This window comes from Nuphar pumila, chromosome 3, assembly GCF_984573655.1.
Source record: "Nuphar pumila chromosome 3, dmNupPumi1.hap1.1, whole genome shotgun sequence".
In the NCBI taxonomy this organism is placed as follows: Eukaryota; Viridiplantae; Streptophyta; class Magnoliopsida; order Nymphaeales; family Nymphaeaceae; genus Nuphar; species Nuphar pumila.
Window position 1 is genome coordinate 111,349,044 of NC_143251.1, and position 17,822 is coordinate 111,366,865.

At 38.3% G+C, this 17,822-nt stretch overlaps 1 protein-coding gene across 1 annotated transcript in view; it reads right to left on the reverse strand.

The window, feature by feature from the left end:
- The window catches only part of LOC149843301 (aspartate--tRNA ligase 1, cytoplasmic-like), a 40,392-nt gene extending 26,222 nt beyond the window's left edge, over positions 1-14,170 (reverse strand). Inside the window, exons 1-2 of the mRNA XM_089999710.1 lie at positions 13,491-14,170; positions 12,799-12,909 (exon numbers count right to left, since the gene is read on the reverse strand). Of these exons, the coding sequence (XP_089855836.1) occupies positions 12,799-12,909; positions 13,491-14,006 (627 nt within the window). The 5' untranslated portion in view covers positions 14,007-14,170. The remainder of the gene's footprint in view (positions 1-12,798; positions 12,910-13,490) is intronic.
- Between the last annotated feature and the right edge of the window lie 3,652 nt (positions 14,171-17,822).

Consider the following 17,822-nt stretch of genomic DNA (forward strand, 5'->3'; position numbering starts at 1 on the left):
ACTTGGACCAGATTTATGGGTATGGTATCGGGTCCAAACTCGGGTCTAATCGGGTCTACTATAAAAGAAACCAGACCCGGATCCGATAAGAACTACATGAACCAAACCCAAACGATACCAGGTAAAATAATATTTTTTATCATTTTTACATTGGAAAATTGCGGGTCTTAATCGAAACTCGGTTCAGATCTGGGTCTGGTATAAAATTTCACAAACTATACCCGGGTACATGTATTAATCGGACCTTTGGGTCCAGACCCTGGTCTTCATCGATTCTTATTTGTCACCATACCTGGACCATATAGGGTTTGGTCCAGGTCAGGTCCAGGTAAATCCGACCCGTTGACACCCCTAACGAGAATACATGCAAATATATATTGGTGATATTGTTGCCATCATCGTCAAGCATTATCCCAGCTACATGGAGTCGGTTGCACAGTATAGTACCCCAAGAATCACTTTATAGTTTTTTATATTTTCTCTCATTGTCTTCCAAAGTCTTCTATGGTTTTGTCTTTTTCCTAATTTCTACTTGAGTTCTGCCCACCTTTTTTATTAGTAGTGATTAGTCTCGCACAAAATGTCCAAACCATTTTAAACGACATTCTTTATTTTTTCACTAATTAGCACTTACCATTAACTTTCTTATTGTGGGTGTATTAAATTTTGGACCCACTATGACCCATAATCCTATTTGAAAATATTTTGCAGATTGTACAATGGGAATTTCCAATAAGGTTTGTGGTGCTAGGAGAAGGCAGCTAAAAAACTTAAACATTTTGTTTGTTAATTCCGTGTTCTTACATTGAATATTTGATAAATAATATATTTATAAATGAAATTATACATAATTAAAAACAATGAGAAAAAAACTTACTTGGATATGTTGAGTAGGTGAGATCCATAGCCAACCCTTCTTTGAACAATTTAGAATCCCTAGCACGGTACTTCATCAACTCTAATGCCAGCTCTTTTTGTTCTTCTTTGGGAACCATTCTATTGGTAACAATGTCAAGTATTGTCCTAACTTCTCTATCCAATTTGACCTTATTATCCCAAAAGAAAAGAGGATTCCAATAAGTTGTTGCAGCATGTAAAGGGTTGTGCACAAGAGTGTTTCATCTCTTGTCAATGATATCCCAATACACCTTATACTTGTTGATTTCAACATTAAGAACTCTCGTGATGGCTTCTTTTGCCCGATCTAATGCCCCATACAAATAACCAATTGTAGTTCCTTCTCCATCTGTCATTCTTAAAACTCTAAACAATGGTTCTACAACCGCAATGATGTCCTTCTCATTTTTCCAAAAATCTTCCCCCTTGAATTGTGTGTCACTTCTCACCTGTCACCCTCCCTAGTAACGTCTAACTTGCTCCGTTCAGATGAGGCAACCATAAATCTAAGGTTTTCTTCTTGTTTCAAGATTGATTGCAAGCATATAAAATAAGAAGGGAAAATCAAAGATGCATGTTTTATTGTTGATTTTCTAACTCATATAGAAGAGATTGAGCCTCAAAATTTCGTCCAAATTAAGACTGATAATGGGAGCAATTACAGAAAAGCAGGGCATATTCTCGAATACAAGTTTCCCAATATACTCAAAACATCATGTGCTGCACATGAGATTGATTTGATGTTGGAAGATATTGATAAATTGCCTCATGTATCTACAACAAGCAACTTGTTTTAGACATAATGAGGACCCATACTAAGGGAAGAGAATTGCGAAAGCCCAAATATCTGACAGAATAGTGCACCCAGTAGTAGACCAAGAAGATTTAACATCTTCTACATATTTGGAATTTTTTTGTTTTGCCGCATCCAACATTTTTGTTCTTGCAATCTCACTACTTGGTGGCATATAACCAGGGTCATGATTACCAATTGCAATAAGCAAATTTTTGAACTCCACAGATCTTAACAAATTAAAAGCAGATTGTTCATAACAAGAACATCAAAAAGAAGACTATCAATATGTTATTTTTCTTGTTTTCCCACATTTCAAGCATTGTTTTTGAGTGCCCCTTAATGAAGAAGAAAAAAGAGGCTTGCTACAAATCGCACCCAGTAATGAACTACTCCCATGTGCACTTGTTGCATCCATATAAGATGTGATCTTACTCCTCTTGACTGGTTTCTCCACCTCTAGACATACTGTAATTGTCATATTTTTTACCAAACCCTAGAACTCCTTTACATGCTTTTACATCTTTTTTACTAATTTCAACCAAATTGTACTTAAACCAAGTGATTCCTCCTGAAAATTATATTTTGCAATAGTTACATAACACTTTTCCATCTCCTAGGTTTTTTTTATGCTGCCAAAAATCATCTTTGTCTCTAGGGCATTTTTTCTTCTTTCTTTCCTTCCATTCCTTTCTTCTCTTCCATCCTTCTTTCTTCCCCTGTCGCATGGCAGCCACCAACAGCCCTCTTCCTCTTTCCTTTTTTCTTTTCCTATCACATGGCAGCCACCAACAACCCCCCTTTCCCTTTCCCTTTCCCTTTCCCTTTCCCTTTCCCTTTCCCTTTCCCTTTCCTTCCCTTCCCTTTCTTTCCTTCTTTTCTTTATCCTCTTCCTCTTTCTTTTCTTCATTGCTTTCCTATTTCTTTCCTTCTTCTTTTTTCTTTCTTCCCTTCTCATCCCCTGTTGCAGGGCAGCCAACGACAGCCCCCATTTCCATTTCCATTTCCCTTCCTTTCTTTCCTTCTTTTCTTCCTTCCCTTCGCTTCTCTTCTTTCTTTCCCTATCGCAGGGCAGCCACTGAGTGACACCTCCCCTTTCCTTTCCTTTTCTTTCTTTCCTTATTTTCTTCCTTCCCTTCCTCTTTCTTCTTTCCTTCCTTTCTTCCTTCCCTTCCGCTTTCTCTTCCTTCTTTCTTTCCCTGTTGACACAATAGAGAACCTGAGAATATCAGGTTCTTTCTTTCTTCGTTGCCCCAGACAAGAACTCAAGAAAAAGGGGTTCTTTCTTTCCCTGTTAATGTAGTCAAGAGGGGTCAACCCCTTACTTTTCTTAAATGTTTTAAAAGGTAACCCTAAACAGTTATGCATTTTAGAGTTTATATCAAAACTAACCTATTAAAAAAATAAGGACGTATGTATCCCCTTTTTTTAAAAAAACCAAATACCCTCGCACTAACAGTTTTAAAAAATAGCTGCTGCTTGGGTTGCGATAGCTGTAATATCGCGATATATATAAAATGCTGATCTTTTGAAAATATCATGATACTTTACCTTTAATAGTGTTTTTCCAATTTATGGTTTTAATATCACGATATTTTCAAAATATCGGTGATACCTGTGAATATGGTTATTACTATCAAAGAACCTCTTAACTTCTAACATGAATCAAATTGGCACAGATCCAAATTAACAAAACATTTAATGCAAATTGCAGAGAAATTCCTGATTCCGTAGTATAAAAATCTATAACAATCAATAGATTTGAGGTGTATTGAATCTGGCCGAGTTGCAGTTGACAGACTGCAGCTTCAACTGGTTGAAGGTGCTTGCATTCTGTTAGTTTAGTGGCAGTGATGATGGTGTTTTTAATAGACAGTCTGGGCTTTGGAATTGACTGGGAACACGGCAAATTGACTAGACTCAAGATTGTAGGGAATCTTCCAAATGCTAGAGGCACCTCTTTATGAGCATTGCTTTTCTCTGTAACCCAATCTCTGAATCCATCTTGTCCATCCTTTGTTGGCAATGGCATTGTTGTATCTTGCAGGTTCTCAGCAGATAGTGGGAGGGTTATGCTCAATTCTGTCCATATTACCAATATAACTATCTAAGTGTGTCCGATGAGCTTGACAGGCCTCTCTTATCTCACCAACAATTTGAACAAACTTATCAATTTCTAATGTGCATGATGGATGATCTTCCATTGGTAAGATCATTACCTCTAAAATACTTGACCCATATATCCAAGCAAGCAAAACGACCCTTCCAACTATGCCATCAATTTCATTAGAGGAAACAAACAGCCGTGTCTTCACAATACTTTCCTTGTTAGGAACAAGATCTAAAATGTGGGTCCATATGTGCAATAAAGATTCCTGATCTGGCAAAAAGATTTCTCCTTGATCCTCATCTGAAGTGAAATTATTTGCTTATCACATCCTAGTACAAGATGAGCAATCATGACATTCATACCAACCTCAACATGAAGCAAAGCAAGCCTACTATGTTCCACTGCAACGTTTCCATCAACATGGCCACACAAACATAACATTTGAAATGCTCTCCGGAGCACAAACATAGGTTCTAGAGAAAAACATAGAGCTACTGTATGTGCAGAATCCAATGACTTACAGAATGTATTGTTTGGTTCTGGCACAATGTGAAACTCCATGCAGCCATCAGGTATTACAAGAGTCAATTCAACCTTACTCTCTGCATCAACCGCAAATTTGTTTGCTACAACAACATTAGTTGGTAACAACAGAACCAATATTATTTTTTCAGATTCCCAAAATTTTACAAGGTTTTTTACTCTCTTTAAGTTGTTGGAGTGCCAGTGAGGTTCCATACTTGATCATGGCTACAGATTCCTGTATAAGTGGTTTCCTCTTGAATATCCCTAGGCATGTTAGACGTTTTTGCAGTTTCATGGCCAATGGGAAATGTCATTGACAACTGTGTGAAATCCGTAAGCATCTCGGCCACTTCTCCTCTCTCCTGATAGCCAACATATCTATTTGATGACAAGACACAATAACCAACATTAGTGAGTTCAAGCTGAAAGGCATGGGCAGCACAATCTTGATCAACTAACACCAAACAGCTACCAGCTGATAAAACACTCATGATTGCTATAGAACCGGCTTCATCAATGCTCACCCACATTCCATCAAACCAACCATGTGTAACATTCCCTAGAACATGTTTATCATAGTCTATGAGAATTGTCTTCCTTGAGACAATGTTTTTCTGGAGTGTGTCATCAAACAAATTGCATGCTAACTCTGATTTAGTGTTTCTCACATACATGTGAATTGGAAACCTTTGTGAATGTCAAGTCTCATGAATATTAAGCCCAATGCTATGAGATTCAAATGATACACAATCAGACAGTATGCAGATAAAGCTAACCACATCAGTGTTCTCCTTGTTAGGGTTCAATGGAACCATCATTGTCATACTCGGTGAGCATCTAAGTTGGTGAAACAACCAATCAAACATGTCAGTTTTGAACTCTACAAAGTTTCAATTTAGAAGAATCCAGTTGTATAAGAATTCAATGACTCCCGAATTGGAAATATTGCTGATAATCCCTGTCTCCCATATCAAATACCACTACACAGGACCATCTATACATTCTGAATTTCGTGGTCGGAACATTAGACCACCCATCTAATGTTGGGGACACCATGAACCACTTATCCACAAGTGTCACTTTTCTTGGTAGACCAAAACAACAGTCGTGTCTATACACCACCCCCAGGTAAAGTTGTGGATTCTCCCTAAAACTGTGGCTAGGAGAAAAAACCTCAATATCGGGTTCAGGAGAAATCAAATAGTGCATACAGAGTTTTTGTATCCTCGTAGTCTCCCAAAACCGAAACTCTAAGATTCTCATTCTTCCGATGGGAGATTTCAGGACGTATATTACACTGTTCTTTTATCTTTATTTGATTATTATTAACTCATTTCTTTAATTTGCAATTCAGCATGTAAACAAAATCAAAAGCTCGCATATTCCCCTACGAGAACCATCACGGGAGCACCACCTACGAAAAAACATAGAACAGTGCAATACAGTGCAAATTATTTATATGATTTTTGAGATGTATTTAAAATAAATAAAGAAGAGGAAAACCAAACCTCGAGGCCCACCAGGCCCACGATGATTCATTTCGATCATCGATGCACCATATGCAAAAATCATAACGATATGCAATATATACAATGATGTTAACATATTTCCAAATGAGGGCTAAGTTTAGAACCCAGTAATAAAATACAAATTGTGTGCTAAGCTACCCGGAGAACCTAACTTGACCTCGAAGATTTTACCTGTTTGGTGTATCCGCAGGCGACAATTAAAAAGAGGAATTTAAATTGTGTACACCTATGTCACATAGGTGCGGGTGTTGGTGCGGGTGCGATGATGCGGCACTTTAAAAAAGCTTGGGTTGGGGGTGTGAGGAGGGTATATATATATATATATATATATATATATATATATATATATATATATATATATATATATATATATATATATTTTAACAGTTTTAAGTTAACACTATGTATGTCTGTGCATTTATGTATTTATATATATAATATAGATAAAAATGGACTTGATTAGGGTTAACTGAAACTACTTTTGGATAGAAATGGACCTCAATGTGGTTGACTTCACCTAACACAAAGGAAGCTATGTTCAAGTGTCGCACTCGCCTGGGTGTGGGTGCGATGCGGGTACGGTGCCCTGTTAGAAGAGTCTGTGTGACATAGGTGTGCATTTAATAGGGACATGCATATGAAAAGAAAATTCTAATAAGATGTAATACTTTACTCATGCATTGCACTTAAGTCATGCATATTCCTACTATGCATTAGATCATGCATGTTTACCGATTCTCTTAACTATAAAATATTGGTGAATACATAACGTTGTTCCCTAATGCATGTTAAATGATTGTATTACTTAAATTGTAATCTCTGTTATTTATTAAATGTTCTCTCATGCTTAATAATTGTCTCTATTGCATGAATGCTTAATCGAGTTATGAATTTGTCATAATTGCATACCTCTAAGTTATTGCATGAATCTTATCTGTATTATTTATGCTCATTTATTTCATTAGAAGGATTCGTACACAGAATTTCTCGCATTTTTTACACCTACTTTTGTAGTTTTTACAGTCGTATGGGATCAGTGAAGCGACTCGCTTCTGAGAAAGCTACGAGTGCTACACGTTTGCTAGACAACTTCACAGATGGACAGCATGGCTCTGTTTTTTTTACTTTTTTCTTACATTTAATTGTCTATGCACTCTGATTTCTAATGCAATTGTCTTATGACTATTATTTCTTAATCAATAAAATTTGGTTTGTTATGGTTTGGACGATAAGTGTAAGATCCCTTGTGGTTGGTTGAGTTATCCAATGATGACTGTAACTGTAAATGCCCGGGTCTCTGAAAATATTTTCGCAATGGTTCTTAAAAAAAATCTACATTTTTCAGTGGTATGAGTTGGGGTCGTTACACCCTCTTCATCTAAGCCATCATGACCTTGGCTAGTTGATAATGTTTGCTACTCCCCATTAAAGGCATGTTAGAAATTTCATCAAACTCTTGTTGTGTTGCTATCTCTATACGTTTTGCAAGATGATCAAGTGCTTGATGTTTTCAACAATCTGAAAAATTGTTGGTTCATCTTTTGGATTGTTGCTGACATTTCTTGCAGAAAGGTTTGTTTTTGAAGTCCCAGTTTGCCATGATCTTTCTGAGAATTGGGCGCTTTGATACCAATTGATAGCCCTCCCTTTGGGATTCAATCAAAAATGTTACCTCAACAGTGATGAACATGTGAAATTGAGGAAGGAGAGAGAGAGAGTGAAATTGTTAGGGATCCATTTACAGGGAGAGTTCCACCACAGACTTCTCAATTTTCATTCCAAAACCTACTTGCATAATTACAGAACAATTTCCTATTTATTTCTCAATAGAAATGGAAAACTCACAATTTCACTAGCTTCCCTCAGCCAAACGAATCCTACATATCGGCTCTATATCCATTTACAATTATTCAAAACCCAAACCCCGAAACTCAATCTACCAATACCAGAAGTTTGTTAAATGTTCTGCTATCATGTCAACTGCAAACAACACATACCAAGGGATCTAATCTTCGACAAAAAATGTTTACTTCAAATATGATTAAGGCAAATGGGTACAGGCTCAAACTTAATCCATGGTTCAGCTCGATCTAAATGGAAACATACCTCTTTCACCATACATAGTCCTAACAATTATAGCATGCATACCTTGAATAATTCCAATATATTTATACAAGATCTCTTCCTTCTTCAATATTGACCATATGAGTTTTCTTCCAGCTTTACCACAAGCTCTTATTAAATCAATAAAGACCATATGCAAATCTCTTCTCCTTTCCTTACAAATTTTCATGAGTTGTCTTAACAAGAAAATAGCATCTATAGTTGATCTTCCTAGCATAAAACCAAATTGATTCTTTAAAACATGTGACTTTCTTCTTAGTCATTGTTCTATTATTATCAACAAAGCTTCATATTATGGCTCATAAGTTTAGTATCTCTATAGTTAGAGGAATTTAGATGCCACATTTATTTCTTATATACAAGGGCCAAAATACTCTTTCTCCATCAAAATCTAACCCATTGAATCCAAAATTCAACAAACACCCATCTAGACCTACTATTTCATTTGTCTTCATTTTCTTTCTTGTTATTTCATTTCTTCATCACTAATTTGTCAATCAGACCATGGTTTGATTCTTTCTCTTGCTATATTTCATTTATTTCGCGAGTTGCAAAAATATTTTCTCCATACATCCTTGACTTGATCATCTCATAAGTCATACTATGAAACTTTGGGAGAGGGTGATTGAGTCTAGGTTGAAGAAGGTTGTCATGATATCGGAGAATCAATTTGGTTTTATGCCCGAAAGATCAACTATGGAAGCTATACATCTTCTTAGACAACTTATTGAGAAAAATAGATAGAGGAACAAAGATTTGCATATGGTTTTTATTGATTTGGAGAAGGCATACGATAGAGTACCTAGGGACGTTCTCTGGTGGACAATGATGAAGAAAGGTGTTTCTCTCAAGTACATTAGTATAATTAAAGATATGTATGAAGGCGTAGTTGTTGTTGTTTGTTGTTGATCCTTGACTTGATCATCTTTAAAGAAGACCTTTCCATCATCATCACCTAAGGTCAAGTTCAAATCTCTAGTCCTAGATGTTATAATTCACCATAAATATATACACCCCCACAATTATTATATAATATGGTGGTTTCATGCATGCACAAAATGGAATCAAGATGGGAGAAGTGGATTAATTCGCACCATGCTATTTTAAAATTTGTTTGGCGTACAAATTTGTGGTAAACATGCCAATATCCACATATGGCCATGTATCACACAAACATTTGTAACATAGTATTCAGGAGAATAACAACAAAACAACAACAACAACAACTACGCCTTCATCCCAAAACAATTGGGGTCAGCGATATGAACCAAAAAAGAAATTCATTTTGGGTCTTCCACATGAATCCTTTTCCTCCAATCATTTCTATCCAACGCCATGTCCTCGGTGAGGTTCAAAGCATTCATATCATTTCCTATCATCTCCATCCAAGTCTTCCTAGGCCTACCCCGACCTCTTTTAACTAATATATTTTCCCATTTCTCCAACCTTCTAACTGGAGCATCATTAGGCCTTCGCCGAATATGTCCAAACCACCGTAAACGATTCTCTCGCATCTTATTTTCAATGGGTGCAACACCTACCTTCTTACATATCTCTTCGTTCCGAATCTTATCTTTTATTGTATTCCCACACATCCATCTAAGCATCCGCATCTCAGCTACACTCATTTTTTGAATATGATGTCTCTTGGCAGCCCAACATTCCGTACCATATAGTAAAGCGGGTCTAATAGTCGTCCTATAAAACTTTCCCTTTAACCGCAATGGCATTCTACGATCGCACAGCACTCCAGTAGCACTTTTCCATTTCATCCACCCAACCTTTATCCTATGATTTACATCTCCATCAATTTCTCCATACTTTTGAATGATGGATCCCAGATATTTGAAATAATCATTCACCGGTATATCTTGCTCACCAAGCTTCACTACACTCCCATCACTACTTCGTTGCTTACTAAACCGACATTCCATATATTCAGTCTTACTCTTACTCAACTTAAAACCTCTAGCTTCCAATGTCTGTCTCCATAATTCTAACTTAGCATTAACCCCAGCTCTAGACTCATCAATCAAAACAATATCATCAGCAAACAACATACACCACGGTACATTTTCTTGAATTGATCTCGTAAGCTCATCCATCACTATCGCAAATAGGAAAGGGCTTAAAGCAGATCCTTGATGTAACCCAACCGTTATCGGAAAATTGGTTGTCACCCCTCCACAAGTGCGGACATTGGTTACTACTCCTTCATACATATCTTTAATTATACTAATGTACTTGAGAGAAACACCTTTCTTCATCATTGTCCACCAGAGAACGTCCCTAGGTACTCTATCGTATGCCTTCTCTAAATCAATAAAAACCATATGCAAATCTTTGTTCCTCTCTCTATATCTTTCAATAAGTTGTCTAAGAAGATGTATAGCTTCCATAGTTGATCTTCCAGGCATAAAACCAAATTGATTCTCCGATATCATGACAACCTTCCTCAACCTAGACTCAATCACCCTCTCCCAAAGTTTCATAGTATGACTCATGAGTTTTATACCACGATAGTTTGTGCAATCTTGTATATCACCCTTATTCTTATATAAAGGCACCAAAGTACTCTTCCTCCACTCATTAGGCATCTTATTTGTTCGTCAAATCAAGTTAAAAAGATTTGTCAACCATTCTAAACCTTTCTCTCCTAAGCATTTCCAAGCCTCGATAGGTATACCATCTGGGCCAACTGCCCTTCTTGATTTCATTTTCTTCAAAGCCTCTGCAATCTCTTTCTTTTGAATCTTGCGCATGAAGTCACGATTTATCTCATGAAAAGGAATGGAGAAGTCTCCAAGATCTTGAGCATGACTATCATTAAATAGCTTATCAAAATAATCTTTCCATCTCTCCTTAATCTCCTCATCTTTGACTAAAACCCTTTGCGTTTCATCTTTGATACATCTAACCATACCCAAATCCTTCGATTTCCTATCTCTCATCTTTGCAAGCCTATAAATATCCTTCTCGCCTTCTTTGGTATCCAACTTGTCATAAACCTCCTTATATACCTTAGCCCTCGCGTTTCGAACAACTTTTTTAGCTTCCTTCTTTGCTATCATATACTTCTTCAAATTCTCATTATCACGACTCTTACTTAGATTTCTATAACACTCTCTTTTAACCTTAATAGCTAATTTGACATCCTCGTTCCACCACGATGTATCCTTACCTAGTGGTGCACCGCCTTTAGACTCACCCAATACCTCCTTAGCTACTTTTCTCATACCACCCGCTATCTTATTCCACATTGATTCTGAATCCTCCTCGAGACACCAATCAACTTCCTTAACTACCTGCTCTACAAACATTCCTTGTTTAGCTCCTTTCAGTGCCCACCACTTAATTCTAGGATCTATCCTATGTCTATCCCTTTTGCGGCATTGTCTAATTCTAAGATCTAAAATTAAGACTCTATGTTGTGTAGCTACACTTTCTCCTGGTATAACCTTACAATCGATGCAACAATCCCTATCTATCTTTCTAAGTAGGAAAAAATCTATCTGACTCGTATTAACCCCACTTTTAAATGTTACTAGGTGAGACTCCCTCTTCCTAAACCAAGTGTTTGCTAAGATCATATCATAGGACAAACAAAAATCTAAAATCCTTTCTCCACTTTCATTTCTTTCTCCTATACCATAGCCTCCATGGATATTCTCAAATCCATCCCTACTAATGCCTACATGTCCATTAAGGTCACCGCCGATGAAAAGCTTTTCTCCATAAGATGTCTCTTGTACTACTCCATCTAAATCTTCCCAAAATTGATGCTTAATGGAATCATCTAAACCTACTTGAGGTGCATAAACACTAATAATATTAATAATATCCGTACCTAATACTAATTTAATAAGTAAAATTCTATCACCCTTCCTACGGACCTCAACTACATTATCTATAAACTGACGACTCATAACAATCCCTACTCCATTCCTATTCCTATTTATTCCTGTATACCAAATCTTATATCCCCAAGGTTCTATCACTTTAGCTTTCTCACCTACCCATTTGGTCTCTTGAAGACATAAAATATCAATCTTTCTCCTACACATAACATCTACTAACTCTACCAACTTACCAGTTAAAGACCCTATGTTCCAAGTGGCTAACCTAATTTTATGGTCTTGGACTAACTTCTTTACCCCCACCCGTCCAACAAAGTGAGGGAACCCTTGCCTATTTGACACCACACCCGGGCGCCGGTGTGACGCGTCGCTTCTGGGCGACGACCTAGCAACCCTTGCACATTTATCACTGCCTCCGGGCCTAGAGAGTACAGTGCGTCGCTCAGTAGGGAACGCCCCAACGAAATTCTCATATTGGTTCATTTTCATAGGATATGACAAAGTTTTTATGCTGGCTGTCACAGGCCTACCGCAACCCTCCTCCTTTATCCGGGCTTGGGACCGGCAGTATTCAGGAGAATAAGGAAACTGAAAATAGTTTTAATTTAAATGAATGGTATTAGTTGTAGTTTATTGGAAATTTGGTACTTATACTGTTTATGATGTCCTAATTGTTACAAAAGTGTTAAGATGCTAATTTTCAATATTGCACACTAAAACCTATTCAAAACACCACAACCATTGCAACTCCATTAGGTAGATTTTTCCTATGTTTCAAGAATGTAATATAAAAAATCCTAATTTTCACTCTGATCTTTAATCTTGCTCTTACATCACTCTGCATATGTTGCTCCAAAAAAGAGCTCTATTAAAGCAGATCTCCAATCATAAACCTCATTAGCACAATTATTTTTTCATGAACAACAAACAAAACCCAAAAGAAAAATGAAGCTATCAGGTCACCTTCTCAGCTCGTTCAAACTCAGTTTCACTCCGGGCAGCATCCTCAATGTTGATAGGCAAATTTGGCACGGCTTTATTAACACAGTAAACTTTTTTCACTTGAATTTCCACCTGAAGATGAACCAGAAGCATAAAGAAACCAGGGATCAGATACAATTCCAATTATGTTTGAAGTGAAATGCTTGAAAGTAATCATTTCTTTTAATGTCTTCTCTTAACAATCACCAAATAGCAAATTCACTTTATTAGAAGTCATGCCTAGCTGTATGGTCACATTAGTATATATGTTGATTTCAACCACATTTTCATCCACAGAAAAATCAGAACACGTTTGAAGTGAAATGATTGAAAGGAACCGCCATTTATTTTGATGCCTTCTTCTCTCACTAACAAGTACCAAGTAGCCAATTTAATTTCTTAGAAATCCTGCCTAGCTGTATGGTCACATTAGTATATGTACCAATTTCACCAACATTTTATTCACAGACAAATCAGAACTAAAACCTACAAGAAAACTCATTCTTCAATACCAAACATCTAGGGATCACCAATTTCATATCAACCTCAGTTTCATCCGTATGGAAATTAACAGAAACAATTAAACTAAGACCATGATAAAACTAGAGTTCTTCAAATAACACATCCAAATCTCCTCTCCAAAACAAGTCAGTAGAATAAAACAACAATCATACCTGCTGCGAAGCACCCTTGATCGCCGTTCCAGGCACTGAAATGACGCCATAGACATCGATGAACGACTCCCGACTAAAACCGCTAACGAACCTCACCATCTGCCTACTGACCTCGCCCGGCCTCACGGTAACGACGCACTGGACGGTGAACCCCATCTCCCTCAGCACCACAAACGCCATGTTCCTGCTCACGGCGCGGATCGTCTGCGCCTGCCCGCGGATCCACACCTCAGAGCTCTCCAACTCCGCCGTCAACGACCCGATCTTCGTCCAACTCCGGCCGCTGATCGCCTTCGACTGGAGCTCCTCCAGCGGCACATCGCCGTAGTTCTCAGTGAGGGGATCGGACTCCTCGGCAGCCGCGGCGGCAGCTGCGGCCGCGGCAGCCTCTTGTTGACGCTTAAGCTTCTCGGCCTTGGTGGCTTCCTTCTTCGCGGCCTTTTTGCTTAGGGCTTTGCCTTCCTCCTCCGCGAGCGAAGCCTTCGCGAGGCCGTCTCGGACCTCGGATTCCTCCATTCGGAGACAGATAAAACTCTAGGGTTTTAGGATCGAACCACGGCAAAAGTGACGCTAAAGAATCCTGACCCTAACCCTAGGGCTTCGGGGCAAACGATGGCGGCGGAATAGCGGAGTGGGAGAGATCGAATTCGAGAGACTCGCTTTCCAGATTCCGGCTTCATCGGCCTTTTATAGTTACTCTCTTCGGCAAAGGACACCGTCAACCAGGAGGCAAACGGGTCGGATACAGTCCAAATCAAATTAGATCCGAATTGAATCCGAAATTTAAGGACCAAGTCCAGATACATGTCAGGGTCCAGATTAGACCCGATGTACTACGGCTGAGTTCGAATCCGAAATTGATGCGATGCTACTACATCTTGTAAAGAGAGGTTGGCAAAAGGGGTTCCATTATACAAGGAAAAAGTACATCCGGACACGAACCTAGTGATGCAGACGATTAGGATTCAGGCTGGATATCTGGCCGAATTCAAATCCATTTAGTCGAATTTTGTATCTAAAATTGGATCTGATTAATAGTTGGGTCAAGTTTTGCATTTGAATCCCAGTTTGAATCCAAGAAAAATCCTAACATGGATATATGTAAATGTCGGATTTTAAGCAAGTGTGATCCAAATTTGATATTAGTTACCTTTATCCAACTCTAAATCTGAATCCAGATCCCCATTAAGTTAGATTAGCTGTGTCCCAAGTCCAACTCGTTTACATCCCTACACGAATCTGATAGAAAATTATTGACTCGAGTCCTAATTCAACACCAGCAAAAGTCCACTCATGTAAGTCTGGATCTGACTCCGATCCAAATACTCGTTCCTGCATTGTTTTATATCTGAAAGTAACATATGAATGGTTTGGATTTTCCATCACATCTGATCCATTTACATTACACCCCTTTAATTCGCCCCAAGCGGGTGTACTATGATACGGAGAAATACACAAACCGGGTCTGTATCCAAGACCAACCGTCAGCCGATCGGATCCTTTTCAAGGAACATTTCAGCCAAGGAGTTCGCCATTGAAGTGCAGGGTACCTCGAGTGCTCGTTTTCCTTGACATGGTGGGGCCCACATAAAGCATGGGTTTTTTAAATTTATAACCAAAAGAAATCACACCCGAAGTGTTTATCGCATTTGAAACGCAGGGACAAAAGGATTGGAAATAGGGGTGGCAAAACCTGACACGACCCGCCAACCCGACCCGCCTCTCAGGCGGGTTCGGGTTGGGAAAAAACGAACCCGTTTAATAAACGGGTCGACCCGCCTAACCCGTTTATTAAACGGGTCGGGTTCATGTTAGGGGTATCCCAACCCGCCAACCCGGCTGACCCGTTTAATAAATGGGTTAGGCGAGCGGGTCAACCAGCCAACCTGACCCGCTAACCCGTTTACCCGACCCAACCAGTTTATTAAGCGGGTTGGCGGGTCGTGTCGGGTTACCCATTTAATAAACGGGTAGGGTTCGTGTTTGCCACAGCCGACCCGTTTAATAAACAGGTCAGGTTAGAGTTGAGGTATGTTGACCCACCAACCCGACCCGATTGCCACCCCTAATTGGAAAGATTAGAATTCTCATAAAAAGGACAAATTTACAACAACATGCCTAACTTCTGGTCTATTTACAAACACATACCTAACTTTTGAGAATAGCTTAGGCTAAGTGTTTGTAAATAGGCCAAAATTAAAAAAGATTTTTATTAAGCAAATGAGTTTACACGTATTGATTGCCATGTTTTTCAAAAAAGCCAGACCAACAAGAAAATACTACCTACACTTGAAGGTTGCAAACCCAAGATTATCAAAATAGTAATAATTGACTCTTAGAACTTATTTTTGTCATTTAAGTGTGATTTTTTGATGGGTGAAAGTTGGGCACATTGTTGGCCTTCGCTTTTTTCAACCCCCAAAAAAATCTAATCTACACATCAGATTCGACCAAAGCAATCTCTCTCTCTCTCTCTCTCTCTCTCTCTCTCTCTATATATATATATATATATATATATGTATATATATATATATATATAGAGAGAGAGAGAGAGACCGCTCTCAAGATTAAAGACCTAGTCACGCTGATTCTGCCTGCCATACTTATGATCTGTTCTGACAGTGTTAAACTCCATGGGCTTTACCCCTTGTTCATAAGGAGTCCCCACGCTTGGGCTTGCACAAGGGGTGATGCCCATGAAATTTGAACCTAAACCACGAAACTAGCGGCCTAGACCCCATCCCACTGCACCAAACCCCTTTGAGGCAGTCACATATAAAAAAAGGAGTTTCGCTTGTGGATCCTGAACCCAGGAGTGTAGCCAATATTTCCCTAATCCAATCTTAATATCCGTTTTTCCTTCACCCTTCTTTTCTTTACTTGTGGGACTACCTAACCCCAGTTTTTATTCACGGCAGAAAGCCAATGTTGGACATAAAAGCCGGAGGGTCTGAGATTTCAAATCAAAACATCTAACCAGGATTTCAAATCCCCTATTTTAAAACACATAAATGAGACAGGCTGAGATCTGAGAACCAACCTAGGGGCATTCGGACTAGCTAAATGACCACAAGTCGGGTACCCGACCCATTAGGGTATATACTCGAACCCACCCAAATAACTACTCACTGGGTTCGGGTTCGGGTTCGGGTTCGGGTTCGGGTTCGGGTTTTGTCCGCTTAATGTGGCTCCGCCTCTGCTCCTGGATGATAACTGAAATTTGCACAACCCTCTACACAAATGCTGGCATTGGCTATCTTCATGCAAAAAATAATAACACTGATAACTGAATTTTTTTTGAGACAATGGAAAACAACAATCATGGTGGATCTAGTGGCCAAGTTTCAATGGACATGATGACTAGTGCAAGAAAGATAAGTGGATTCAATGCATATCTCAGTAAGATATCTCAAAATGAAAGTCAAAAGGCAGAGTTGGACTTGTACTTGCAAGAACCTGTCTTCCCACAAGAAGACATTCAATATTTTGAACTGGTGGAAAATTAACTCTCCAAACTATCTCATTATTTCAGTTATGGCACACGATATTTTGGCAATCCCCGTGTCTACCGTTGCTTCACATTAAGTTTGGTATGCTATTACTTTTTTTATACATGTATTTGTTTACAAAATAAAGTTTATTGATCCATATTTTGGAAAGTTCATTATCTTTGTTTTAGTTTTTCCTTAATAATGTGAGTTCGTGTATTTTTCTTTTATTTTCAGGTGTTGACTTGGATTCAAGATAATCAATATGTGGTGGAAGCTCTCATTTAAGCATTGGGCATATTTTTTAACAGGATGCATGACAATGCAGGAAATATTTTTTGTCAATTTATTTTTTCCTTTAAAAACATTATAATGAATTTATTAGCAGGTTTGGGTATATTTTTTTGCCAGGATGCATGACAATGCAGGAACTATTTTTGGTCAATTCATTTTTCCTTTAAAACATTATAATGAATTTATTAGCAGGTTTGAGTATATTTTTTTTGCCAGGATGAATGACAATGCAGGAAATAGAGTTGGTGGTGGCACCAAGGAAGCTCTTTGTAAGCTGTCAAATTGTTTAGAAAAGTTTGTTGATACATGAGATATATATACCCTGTTATGCTTGTTGATACATGAGGATTTCTCAGCTCATTGGAAATTTGAATATAAAACCATTAAATCAAATTGGCTTTCATAGTTTATTTTAAAGTAAGGAAATAGCATAGACAAATGTAGTGAAAATCCGATAAAGATTCAAATCCAAATGGTTGGATTTGGTTTATCCATTCATTTAGCGTATAGTAGTGTCAGATCAGATTCGGATGTGATCTTTCGGATCCAT